The 14,146-nt window shown below is 24.8% G+C and overlaps 1 protein-coding gene across 4 annotated transcripts in view; it reads right to left on the reverse strand.

Moving 5' to 3' along the window:
• Nucleotides 1-11,390, reverse strand: part of LOC105367499 (T-lymphocyte activation antigen CD86) — a 423,881-nt gene extending 412,491 nt beyond the window's left edge. For all 4 annotated transcript variants that reach the window (XM_011506238.1, XM_011506237.1, XM_011506236.1 and 1 more), the window contains exon 1: nt 11,267-11,390. In XM_011506238.1, the coding sequence (XP_011504540.1) occupies nt 11,267-11,330 (64 nt within the window). In that variant the 5' untranslated portion in view covers nt 11,331-11,390. The remainder of the gene's footprint in view (nt 1-11,266) is intronic.
• Between the last annotated feature and the right edge of the window lie 2,756 nt (nt 11,391-14,146).

A 14,146-nucleotide genomic window follows, 5' to 3' on the forward strand; every position in this document is an offset into this window, starting at 1 on the left:
ATTTGAGTTTTCTATTCGAATACACAAAATATCACAGAATTTAATATACATGTATCTTATAATCAATTATTCATCTTATACATATTTTGTAAATATAAATCGCAATTTTACAATTATCAATTGTTTAGAATAAAAGCTTGATAATGTTGAATATTTCTGTAATTAGTCGTCAAATTCAGATTAATTACATAAAGTCATAAAAACTTGGAATTAAACGTTACATTATACCGAAAGTAAATATACTTATTGAATTATTGCAAACGATACGAAAATTGCGAATATGTCTAAGAAATTGAAAATTGTCTCCATTATGCTAAGTCGCCGTACGTAACACTAATCATATCAATTTTAATATATACTGCAACGAGAATGATAAATCAAACTCATACGAAATATAAATAATGTAAAAAAGTGCCGATGACACATTAATTTGCTAAAGTAATTAAAGTCAGGCATCCCTTGCTCCAGCGGCGATCCATTAGTCATGAAAACCTTCTTTCATGTTACGCTCGATTAAAAGGTAGTTTATGGCAAACTCCCATTACTATATCTAATTCCTGTGTATATATAGACGATGAACTGAGCGAGGCTAAAGTTAAATCATAGCAGAGGCAAAGAACAGCTCAAGCGCCGATTCGCATCGACGTTTTGTGCGCGCAAACTGTCACTCATAATTATCGCACCGTGAGCTCGTGAAAACATCCCAAGCAAGCTGCACTTAATGTACCCCGTCCTACGTATAATGAAGAGTTTAGGAAAATCTTTATGTTACATCCTTGTCTTTCAAGCGCCATTAGCGTATTACCTCAATAGCCTGTTTCGCGCCAGCGTCATTGCGAAAACCAGGATGAAAAAGAGCTAAATTGTTTTCCACTTTTAATTATAACCAATCTAATTTTTGTTCATAAATTGCTTTTCTTACATCCATTAAAACAGCAAGTTGATAATTGTATTACTATTGTGTGAAAATGAAAAATTTATATTAAATTATCATTTCCAATTTATTTAAAATACAAATGTGAATATGTGAATAAACAGAATATTATATGTAAACTCTTCATTAATTGTAATCCTATTTTAATTATTGCGTTGCATTGTAATAAAATTAATATTACGTTAATTATTTATAACCGAACAAATTCTTTAAAAAATTGTAATAAAAACATCAAATAGCGTAGTATATAATTTTTTTTCTTTATTAATAAATATATCAAAAATCATTCAAATGGTAAAATTAAAAAAAAAAAAATACCATCTAACAGATAATATTATAATTATTCGTATTTCTTTAACTTTATTATATTTATTATATAGATAACAATTATAATTCTTTAAATATCCGATTGAAATAATATTTTAATAATAATATTTCAGCATTTAGAAAATGGAAAAGAAATCATAAAAATAGGGCACAAACGATGAACTAAATAAAGAAGAAAAATATATATACATATATATGTGTGCGTGTGTGTGTGTGTGTGTGTGTGTGTGTGATGACGATACGATAACCACTACAGAATTAGTAATTCATTGTGTGAATGAATTAAAAGCAATTGGCAAGCATTTATTACATTTTCGACGCAGATTTTTCCATCTTTTTGAATTCGAATCACTTAAAAGATCAGAGGAAGTAGGTTAAATCGATTACCTAGTATAAACCAGCCGCATTTCGATAATCAGCCTTTCCCCAACTCACCTATTTATCTGAAGACATGGATTAATACATGCACAGTTTCAAAAAAAAGTTAAAGTATAATAATTCTCACAAATCTACAAGCGCTTTAATAGATCGTGAAAATAAATCCATAAGCGATGAGACGAAGGCGAAAATTTTGCGGGTAGCTGATCAGCATAAGAAGTACAACATAGGACGACAAAAAGAAATACCTTTCGACTATTCATCACAAGTTGGCTAGATTAAAGTACAACGGTCCATTAAGGGCTTCAAGATGATACGGGTGATAAAGTCAACACAGATTATGTAGGTAATTTCGATCCTATGCATTACGATTCCTATTTCTATTAAATTTCAAATTCTGTAAAACCCAAAGACGGCCGAAATAAATCTTAATATTTTAAATACTCCTGACTCGTTTGGTAGTTATTCTTACGATTCAATTTACATTTCAATGAAAAGTTTATATTTGTATTTATATTTATACATGTCTGTATATATTCTATTCTATACATCAATTTATAATTGATTTGTAAATTACTAATACTTTAATCAATTTATTATAGATCATTGTATTTGTATTGAATAATAACATCTCGATAGTTTTAAAAATAACTTTTAAAATTCTTCTAAATTGCTATTAACTTTTAAATTTATACTATTTCTTGGTGAACTATAATTGCAAGAGAATATTTAATGTATTTTATTTAAATAATAATTATATTATGGATCATGAATTACGATTATACCCTGCTTAAACAAGGATGACATCTTTTATACAATTATTGTTTATATATTTATGATGTGTATTTAATACTGAAGGTTTTACCTAAGTTTTTTTTAAGTCTTTAATTTATTGCTAAAGAAACAATCCGCGTAATAATTCGATGAACATATATGAATGTCACGAATGAAAAAGAAATAATTCCTCTTAAATGTTATTAAATTATACTAAAAATTATTTTAAGTAATTTAAAAAGGGCCGATTCAAGTAAAAATATTAATAAAAATATATCGTTTAATTAAATAAATAAATATTTCGGAAAAATACAACTAAGAAAGCTATATTTTTGACATACAACTAAATGTATTTGATATTTATTCATTCTTTTGTCAAGTCGTCGATTTTCACTTTAATTCTAATTGATTCAATTTCCTTATTCAACTTTATAATTACATTAAAAAAAAATATTAAAATTAGATAGAAAATATGCTTTGTCAATGTAATATATAATCTGGCTTCGTAGTCTAAATACATCAAATCCAATTCTATGAATTAACTAATAATGATGATTATCCTAATTGTTTGTTAGCTGATATTGAAAATCAAGAGGTTAAATAACACGAGGTTCAATGCATTGTAGTAATCCTTATCGGTTTATGATATTTCATTATAGTATATACACTATTATGAAACTCGGTTTTATATTAAAATCCTTCTTAAATTTTCCTACTAAGCCCGTATATATTATTTTTTATTTCTTATTCTACCTATATTCTTAACTGCTTTATCAACTATAATAATATTAACTTCTTTGACTTTCTTTTATCCTAAATCTTAATCCTTCTAATATCTTTTTATTCGATTTACTTTTGAACTCGATAAATGTGTGCAACTGTTATTATATAAAATAAAATATATGTTATTTGATATAGAACAATAAGTAAATTAAAACAAAAAAAATTGTTTACTCATTATTATTATGTTTAAATATCAAATGTAATGACTTTCATAATATCCTAAGATGTATTACGCTTCTGTCATTTACTATTTTATTAGGGTGTTTAAATTTATTCATTACGTAACAATTTTGCAATTATTTTCTATCTTCATCAAGATCAACATAAACTTTTAATTGGAAAATATTTTGTAGCTTTTGTATTCAGTAGCTTTTGTTACATTTTCCACTTTAGTTTTAGTTCATTACTATTTTTATGTCCTACAGGATACCAACTACTTCAAATTGTTTAGAGATTTCACTTTGGTATTTAATTGCCCGTTAATTTAATAAAGTACCAACTTTGCTATCGTCAAATTTATCTCGTACAACAAGCTTTATTCCTAATCTTATGTAGTAATAATGTAATCCTTGATTCTAGATGTTTTTGAAAATTCTATACTAACTTCCTTAGCTCACCAATACCACTATTTTTCCCATCTTGTCAATCTTGTTATTATACAAAATATTACGCAGGCCAATTGATATATCTTATATCATATAACTAATGATATTTATAATTAATTGTATTTTAATCAATCAAATTGTAATATCTTTTTATTTAATAGACGAAAATAAATATATTTTACATAATTTGTTAGATAATCTAGCGTTCATACAGCCCAAAGAGCTCGTACAAGATATAAAATTAATAATAACTATGTTTTAGAAATAATAGTACTTTTATAACATATTCTCTTTTCAAATGCTTTTACTATTCTCTAAAAGAAAAAGATTTATAATTAAACACGTATGAATAAAATAACTCAACCCTTAGTATCTCATGATAACATCAGTATTGTTTTCAATATCCTTATCGTTATCGCCCAATACAGTGAGAATCCATCACAACTACTGTTACACCTACCATCATTTCCGCAAGAATACTCTCAAATAATTGTTACACGCGTATGTCGAATAACAAGTCCTACATTCCATTTCAACGGTATTTACGTCCAAGCTCGTCACTCTTCGGCAATACTCGTCTCTTGCATCTGATTTAGCGTTGGAGTATCTTGCTGGAACCATTAAAATAGTTTGTTTCTTACCCGTAGATTGCAACTTCAAATCTGTTGTTCCCTAGAATTCCCTAGTAATTGATAATACTCCAATGAAGACTGCCGCTCATTGGTCGCTTCATGACTTGAATAAATGTACACGTCGACATTCGAACAGCGCTTTCAGAATTGTGCCTATAATGATATCACGCTCGAGCTCTTCGATAAAGGATACCATTGTCTTTATAAACAGGCTCGAGCACGAGTGTGAAGATGTTTTCATTTCCGTTTGACATAAGCCTTATGAATAATTATGGAAATAATTCCTAAGATAATATTGATAAATTTATTTCTCATATTCTTTAATGTATTCTTTAATTTAGAAGAGCATAATATTTTGAATTAATATGTAAATTCCATGGTTTAATATTTATAGACAATTATGATATATCGCTAGCTTATTCCTACATACACTAATATTATTATTTCAATAATGGATTAAAATAAATTTTAATATTATTTTATTCCTAGTGATCAATCTTCTCATCATTGCAATTGTCTGATCCATACACAAAAAAAAAAACAGCAACTCCATGGTATTAGATTTTTCAGCGGCATTAGGCTATTCCTAAGTAATAGCGATTAGACTATATAAGATGGAAATAGTAATTATAATTTCAATAGAAAGAACGAAGGAGGCATCTAACATCTGATTCTAATAGAAATCATATCAACATTGACAGGGCGAAGTTAGGAAATGAATGCATAGGCTTCATGCACGCAAGCATCATTTGTCATAGTTCGAGTCTCTCGTAGTTACGAGTTAGATGTCGAAAGCGAAACCTGCGATATAATTACACGTTAATCTTCTCTCTCAATTTTGTTTGAATATGCGGAATCAAATACGTCTGTGTACATACCCATAAGTAAGTAGTGTCTTTAATAATTAAGTTCGTTAAAGACTTGTCTCAACAAGTTTTTTAAGCTAACAGCAACATTTTCAATAACGATAAATACATTTTTAATAATAAATAAAATATTATACATGATATTAAAAATAGACAGCCATAAAATTATATTAAAAACAAATGATAAATTATTTTATCGTTTATCTCTTACAACTAATCGCGATAAAAGCAATGAAAATCTAATACAGAATAATATTGCAGATCAGATAAATATAAAGAATTATGAATTAAGGGAATAACGAAAACAAATATGCTTTCGTAAATAAAAAGTAAATAATAGGTTTTGTTTGAGTTAAAATGCTTTGTAATATTATAATAACTAAAAAAAAGTTTTATAATTTAAAATCTTTATTTTAATTATTATTTAAATTCTTTCCAGATAAATGTCATTCAATTTAGTTGCCAGTTTGTATATTACATCTTCAACACAATTTACGGATTGTAAATCTAGTTTAAATTTTATATCTTATAATAAGTTGTCAAATTTCCAATAAAATATTATATTATAAATGAAGCTTATTTATACTTATTATGTACGAGTTTTTTAATATTATTCCAAAGATTAAATTGACATGTCGTAAAAGAGATAATTAAATGGATGAATAGTCGAATAAAAATTATTATATTAAAATTTCCAACGTAAAAGTCAACGATAAATCGATTTATATTTAAAATTATGTAAATTTTTTGCTTTGATACATTTACAGATTATATTTGATTAGAATTTTTATATTATGTGATTCAATTATATTAGTATTCAATAGAATTAAATTTAAGATCCTTTTAATTTGTAATACACTTTATAAAGAAATAATCTACTTCTCTAAAATAAATCACATTAACGAACCATTAAATATTAAAAAATTATTAACATAATATAAAGATAAATTTCAAGTTTTCAAATAATCTTGGGGAAAATATTTAATTAAAAATATTAATAACGACATTAAATTCAAGTAAATAAATATTATACTTCTATAATAGTTAAAGTATTATTCATTCTATTATTTAATTGACATTCTTATAGATCACATATAATCAACAGATATATATATATATATATATTTCTTTATTTTGAATTTAATTTTATCATTAATAATAATAAATTATAATTAATAATAAATAATAATATAATTTATAATTAATGATTATTGTATATTAAATTCATGAAATTCAATTTTTATAAATGTTTGAAACAGACTTTTATGATTTTCTACAATAATTATATTCAGTGAGCGATTACAATTTAGCTTATTTTTTATATTTTAGGAAATGTAGCGTAAAAATACAAGCAGATTTCAGTTAATTTTGCCCATAATACTAATGTATCCAAGTCTTGAAAATAATGAGGCTATTATCCTTCTTATGCTTGGTGAAATATCTTAAGAATACATTTTTAATCTGAATTTATATTTATAGTTTAATTATAGAATTATAGAAATGAAAATCTAGATTTTCAACAACTCTTATATTTCTAACCAAAAATTTTATTTAAAAAATCAATGTTTTTAATAATTGAATTATTTTCGAGCTGTATAATTAAATTATATTATTATTTTATTTTACCTTACATCTGTTAACCATTGTGTTAACCATTATATTTTTTAAACTTTTATTACCTAATCCTTTCTATATAACTGTGTAATATATAAACATAATTATAATTCATGTTGATTATAATAGTCGCATATTGATAATAAATATATTCATCATAACAAATACATTTCAATTTTATTTATCAAACAACTAAAGTATTTAATTCATAACTTGGCATTATAAGGTTTCTAACTTTTTAAATTGCTTTTATGAAGCCAATATATATATATATTTATATATATATATATATATATATATATATATATATATATATATATATATATATATATATATATACATATATATATATATATAGAAGCATATATTTAAATTTATTAATTGAAATGCAAACACGATAAAAATGTACCGGAAAAGAATTTCTATTTCAATTCACGTTGATTCATTTGTATTAAATTGATGTTTTCATTGAGTTGTCGAATAAAAATAATTTAATAAACAGGCTTTGATATTCTCAATTATATTGTTTATGTCGTTTATAGATTAATGAGTACAAAATAAAACATTTTCATCCACAAAACCATACAAATTATTTGTGAGTAATTTGTGTACATTTACTAACAACAATCAGTATTACAATATTATTATTAAATGTTAAATTAAATAATATTGTTAAACGCGTTTTTAATTGAATAATTATTGAAATAAAGATGTGTAAAACATTATTATAAAATAGTTTAGTAATCTTGTATTTAAATAAGAGAAACTAATATTTGCTAATTCCGTAAACTGTTAAATACTTTTCTCAAATTTCTAATTACATAAAATTTTAAATGCTTTCCTCAAATTCAAAACAATTTATAAAAAAGATTATCGTGAAAAATTAATTAATTTCCAATCATAATTGTATTATATCATACGTTTTCTTTAAAAAAATAAAAAATAAAAATAGATATGTAAAGGGGAAAAGTCCGAATGGATGCATTCAATTGCAAATAATTTACGATCGCCACCTACTGTGTTAACAATTTGCAGCGAATTAAATTCTAATAATGCCGGGTACTTACGCAATAACGGTCATGATCTTTTTAATTTACACGAAAATAAATTCATATTTTTGATAAGTTATAAGGTCAATGTAAACGAGGTTCTAGTTGAATTACATTTGATCATTTTTATTTAGGATTTTAGTTAGGACTTCTTTCTCTTTTCTTCTATCATATATTATATGATAGAGGCAAAGTATATACCAGCTAATGATAAAAGCAATTACGTTTTATATCCTTGAACTAATTTATATACTTGGAAATAATATTTGATGAAGGTGAAATAGTAGCTTGTTTAAATACAATTTAAATAAAAAATAGTAATGGAAGTATGTGTCATATTATCATATGCTTGAAAAGTGTTTTTAACTTTGTCTTTAATAAATTATTATTATAAAATGAAGATAAATTGTTATAATAATTAATTTAACAAATAATTAAATTTGAAAAATAATTAATAAATTGAAATTCACAATAATGGAAATATAAAAAAGTTTATTGCGAATGAATTTATAAACATATATTCAAAATAAACATATATTCGTACAGCTATGTTGCATAATAGAAATTCTGTTACTTTTGCAGAGTTGAAAATTCATATATTTGTCACTATTACCATAAAACTGTCCTGAAATACGCATTACTTATATTACATATAGAAATTGCATAAATTGCAAATATAAAACTCCGTTTCTTTCTTTTCATTTATTTTGAAAATAAAGCTCTCTCTTCTATTATTCATTAAAAGAACAATAATTATTCCAAATTATTAAGCAAACCCATTAGCATCCCATCAAATAACATTAGAAATAACAACTATTGCTACACGATAATAATGCATTTGGCGAGTCCACTTCAAGAGCATTGAATAAACTATAAGTAGCTTATCCAATTTAATCTACTTATTTATCGTTACAGGTGTGTGTGCGTGTGCGCGCGTGTGAGGAAAACGAGAATCGGGGTGCTACATCAAGAAATTTTTAAATTAAAACTGGTGTCATAAATAAATCAGAGCCTCTGGTTTGTCATATATCTATACTAGATCACAAAATCATTTACTGATAAACGACCTGCGATTTACCTAAGTCGGCTTTGATTTAGCACAACCGATTTATCGAACAAACGCACTCTTGGTATAAGCACCATAGCGTGCGAGGTAGAAATAAAATAAAAATCGAACCTCTAGTATAGAAGAAGCCAAAACAAGAGTAAAATCAGATCTAACAAAATACATATTAAGATTAAAGTGGCAATCGTTACCAAATAATTGCCATATTAATTTCAAAATAAGAGGTAATAGCAAAAACGAATATTGATTATGAATTAAAAAAATAATTTAATTTACGATTATAAAATTTCAATAAACACGTGTGTATATATATATATATATATATATATATATACCATATAATGTGTATTGAATTTCAATTTTATTATATAAAAAGAGTTCTATAAATATATTTACAGATTGACTTGCATTGGGGACATTCAAGCCCGACGCGAGGCGTTTATTTTCCTTCTGCCTCGTGCACGTGAGCAGCCCCATATGATACATCGACTCCATCGACGTGAATAAATAGCGGCGAAGGGAAAGGGCAGACAAAAAAGAGGGAGAGAAGAACAGGGTCGTGAATGCACTTCAAATTTATTCGAATGTATAAATTGGGGGACATTCGATGCATCGGATTTCAATTGAGTGGGAGGGCTCGACTCTCAAGAAAAAAACAATTGGCCCTTTTTAAGGTGTCGGTACAAATCTATGCAGAACCAACTGTACTGAAGGCGTCTTTTTCAATGTGAGGGACTAAGCTACAATCAAGCAAAAATCTTTTACGCTCTCGCTTCAAATCTAAAACTTTTATTACCAAATAACATATGAAATTCGCACATTATATATGTATATAAAATTTTGATTTATAGAAGTTTATTTTAATCTACAATAAAGTTTTCAAACAATTGAAATATATTGTAATATATAACTCCTGCATTATTTATTTATTTAAACTTGTTTTGGTCAAAAATACCTTTCAAAGCAATTAAAATATTTTTTTTCTCAAATAAAATCTCTATTATGAATAAAGTTTTATTAAAAACTAAATCGTGGAGTTTTATTAATGTTATTTTATATCTTTTAGCTAATATGAAATAAAGTATAAGATTAATAATAAAATATACTTTACGAAATTATAACGAAAACTATTGATTTTAAGTTATTATTGGTATAAATAATAGAAAGTATTTTATCTTACAATACAATTAATTTTACATATCTTTCTTGGATATTGAGATTAATAAGTAAATAAAATAAGTATATTTTATTTTAATAATAATAAGTAGTTTAAATAAAAATATTTTACTACAGTAGAAAGAGTACATAATAAGAAAAATATTTTTTTCAGATCTTAATTACTTTTAAAACTTAATTGTATTAAAGCAATTCAATAAACGCTAATATAATATAAAATACTAATTATATATGAGATATTGTAGTTTACAAATATGAAATTAAATATTTTTAAGATAAATACGGTATACTTATAGCATAATTAAATTACCGCATCTGCAAAATATGTAATTGATTTCTTTTTTTAATAAAATCTTGAATTTAAAAATACTTATAGAATTATAGAATTAAGTTTAAAATTTCTTATAATTCCTACACAGAATTGCAATATTATATAGATAATAGAATAAGTGTATATTAAAAATATAAATTATAACGATAGTTATTTTAATTTAATTAAAAATTAATTTCTTAAAATAATCGTTAGATGATTTTTCTCGTGTTATTCATACCTTTTAATAAATCTTCTAATTTTATTCCTTTTAAAATATCATTAAATTATAACAAAAATATACCAACTCCATAAACCTGTATATACTTTTACATTTCATTAACTGCATATAGCCATTATGCAATTCTATGCAATTACTACTTTATCAAAGCCTACTTGCGACAGGAGTTCGAGTACTTAACCACTGCTTTCTATTCTTCTATAAGATCCAACTTAACGATCTCGAGTAATTAGCAGATATTAAATTACAGTAATTAAAGATAAAAAGTACTTTAAAAACTTGTGTATTAAAATCTTTTAACTATTTAATAACCTTAAATATTATTTTTTTAAATAAACAATCACGTAAAAAATAATCTTATACTGAAGTACATAAAAAAAAAATTTTTTCTCAAGTGAATTTTATTCCCATTCCACTGTTATAGTATTAAAGTTTATTGAAATTATATATCTCGTATGGTTACATATCATCCATTAGTTGGTAATGGATATAATCATATTTATCTACTTACCATTGATGAAAATGACGAAAGCGACTATTCTGGACAGCCACGTCGCTGAATCGTGCGCAGTCATTTTTTTTCTATCTGATGATTATTTCGTGTCGCATAATAGTCTTTTTGACGATGTAATAATCTCTACACCTACAACAGAAGCAAGTAAACTCGTTAATTCTATATTTCCAATATCCCTATTGAAATAACTTTTTCGTACATAGTCGAAAATAACCTTTCATAATTTCTATAAAGAAAAAAAATTTTTATAATTCTTATGTAGGAAAAAAAAAATATATATATATATATAAATATATTGAATATTATTTACAAAAAATTATTAAATAAACGTTTTATTAATATGAAAAATGTACATTAAGCAACTTGTGAAATTAATAGTAATAATCAAATCGTTAATATTAATTACTTCTTAAAATATATTTTATATTGCAAACTAAAAAAGATTGAAAGTTTTTGTCATTAGTTTTTCATATAAGTAAAGTTTATAATTATTTAAACTTTTTACTGGTATAGAAATTATATTCTGAGATGAACAAACTTTATATAGAGTTAGTACACTATATTTCGATAAAATTACTATATTGAATTTAAACAATGAAATACTTTCATACTAAAGAAAATCTAATAAGTACTTTAAACTTAACAACTAATCAGCGTATTAACAAGTTAAAAAAATTTTTAAATAAATAATGGCTAATATAACATAAATAATAATATTTTATTCGAAAAATAAATTACAAATATAAGATTACATTATTCATTTTATTTGAGTTAAAATGAATTATTCATGTTTGTGAAATAAATAATGTCGAAACAATTGATGGAAATTGTAAATTAAAAATTATTAAATTACAAAAAAAAATACCAATATTAAGCACTCTAAAAAGTCGAATCAAACTCTATATACATCAAATCGTATAATTCATTTTATATTTATTTTATATTTTTCGCATATAGCGTAATGCTTATATTCAGAGGACTATTGTAAAATGAAAAAAATATTTGAAAAATGCTTGTACGTTACATACTCTGAAATAATATTCGTATTATTTTGTTTGCGAATGTGCATACTTTTTATACCTCGGAAATTCTTTATTAATTCAAAATGTTTTGAAATTAATAATTTTTACCAGATTAAATATTTCGCACCTCATTACCTTAAAATACTAATTCAAACACAATTGAATAATTAATCTTAACACATATGCACTATTCAAACATACATTTGTTAAATGCTATTTTTGAATAGCAGATCCGAATAACAAAATAGTTTCAAAATGAGTTTTATAAATATATATATATATATATATATATATGTACATATTAATATAAATATTAATATGTATTCCAAGAATTCATCCTACTTAAAAACTATCTTATATTACTTATAACTATTTTATTTTAAATAGCAATAAAATGTTCAAGTTTCGTATAGTAAATTTTATGCATCTATAAACGTTAAATTTTAGAAAGTAACATAAATAAACATAAATATGCTAAAAATATTAAGAATTTCTGAACGAAAACTATTCGTATACTAATACTTAAAAAATTTCTGATTCAATTTTATTTATCTGATCAACGAGATATAAGTTTAGATTAAAGTTAATTCTCTAAATAATGATTACCATATTATATACAAATATTGAAAGTAATATAGTTATTGGAATAATAATTGTCTTGAGGAAAAGCCAACATGAACGATATATCAAATGAATGCGAAGGGGAGTGAAATCGAGGATTGAAGGCATGAAAAAGTACAGTGAAACGGGAAGCAAGTATTTCCCTACTTGGCGACCCATAAATAAAATCCATTTGAAAGCCCTCGTTCAATATAGCTTTCAACCTAAACAAACACTCATGTCGTCTTTTTTACTTGTGAGAGGACGTGAAAAGGTCGGTAAGACCTGATGCGCAGCGATTAATATTCGCGCAGCACCAGAAAGAAAACGTAAAAGACGTCAGCTTAATACACTGGAGACGAACTCAAAATACTTATATACTCGTCGTTATTATTTTCCTACGTGTTCTTTTCTTTTTGTTCTGCTTTATGCGTTCTTCAATGTCTTTAATTCTCACAAGAGTCAAAGAGCAGTGGATAGGTCCATTTATTTAAATGAAAGCCGACGATTCGCGCGTCAAAATGTCTGAACGACGTCGACGAGTAAAGCATCAGTCTCCTCGCCATCGGATGTTGATCTTAAAATATATTTAATTAATCACGACTGAGAATTCACGTCGCTTAGTTTTACATTAAGTAAAGTGCTCGCTGTGTGTTAACTGGATCGCCGTATGACAGAAAAATGCTCTGATTGTTGAGCTATAATTGTCGATATAGACTAGATAATCGTTAAAGTTGAACAAAAAATACCAATATCAAACATTGAAATTAAATTTTTCTTCTTTATTTATTATTCACATTAATATGCTTATTAATACAATATAATTGTAATTTTTGCATTTTTATAAAACATTTATAAATTTTTTAAATACTTTCAGTTATCAGATATATTAATTATATAATGTACGTGCCGTCAAATTTATATCAATATTACATTTTAATTAATTTAAATTATGTAAGAATATAAATAATGCAAATTGCTACGTTTTTTAAAATCTAAACACGTTTTACTCTATTTTCATAATACCAAATTCACATTTTTCACATTCGGAGTGAATATAAATAATTAAAAAAATTTTATTCTATTAATGTTATTCTATACAAATATAAAAGATGCAGATTAAAAAATTGTTTTCATTGGATTATTTTATCAATTGAATATATCGTTCCTAACCATCTTTTTCTATACATATAAGAGTGTTTGTGTGTGTGTGTGTGTGTGTGTGTGTGTGTGCGCGCGTGCGTGTGTGTGTGTG

Source organism: Ceratosolen solmsi, unplaced genomic scaffold (assembly GCF_000503995.2).
Source record: "Ceratosolen solmsi marchali unplaced genomic scaffold, CerSol_1.0 scaffold7, whole genome shotgun sequence".
Taxonomy (NCBI): Eukaryota; Metazoa; Arthropoda; class Insecta; order Hymenoptera; family Agaonidae; genus Ceratosolen; species Ceratosolen solmsi.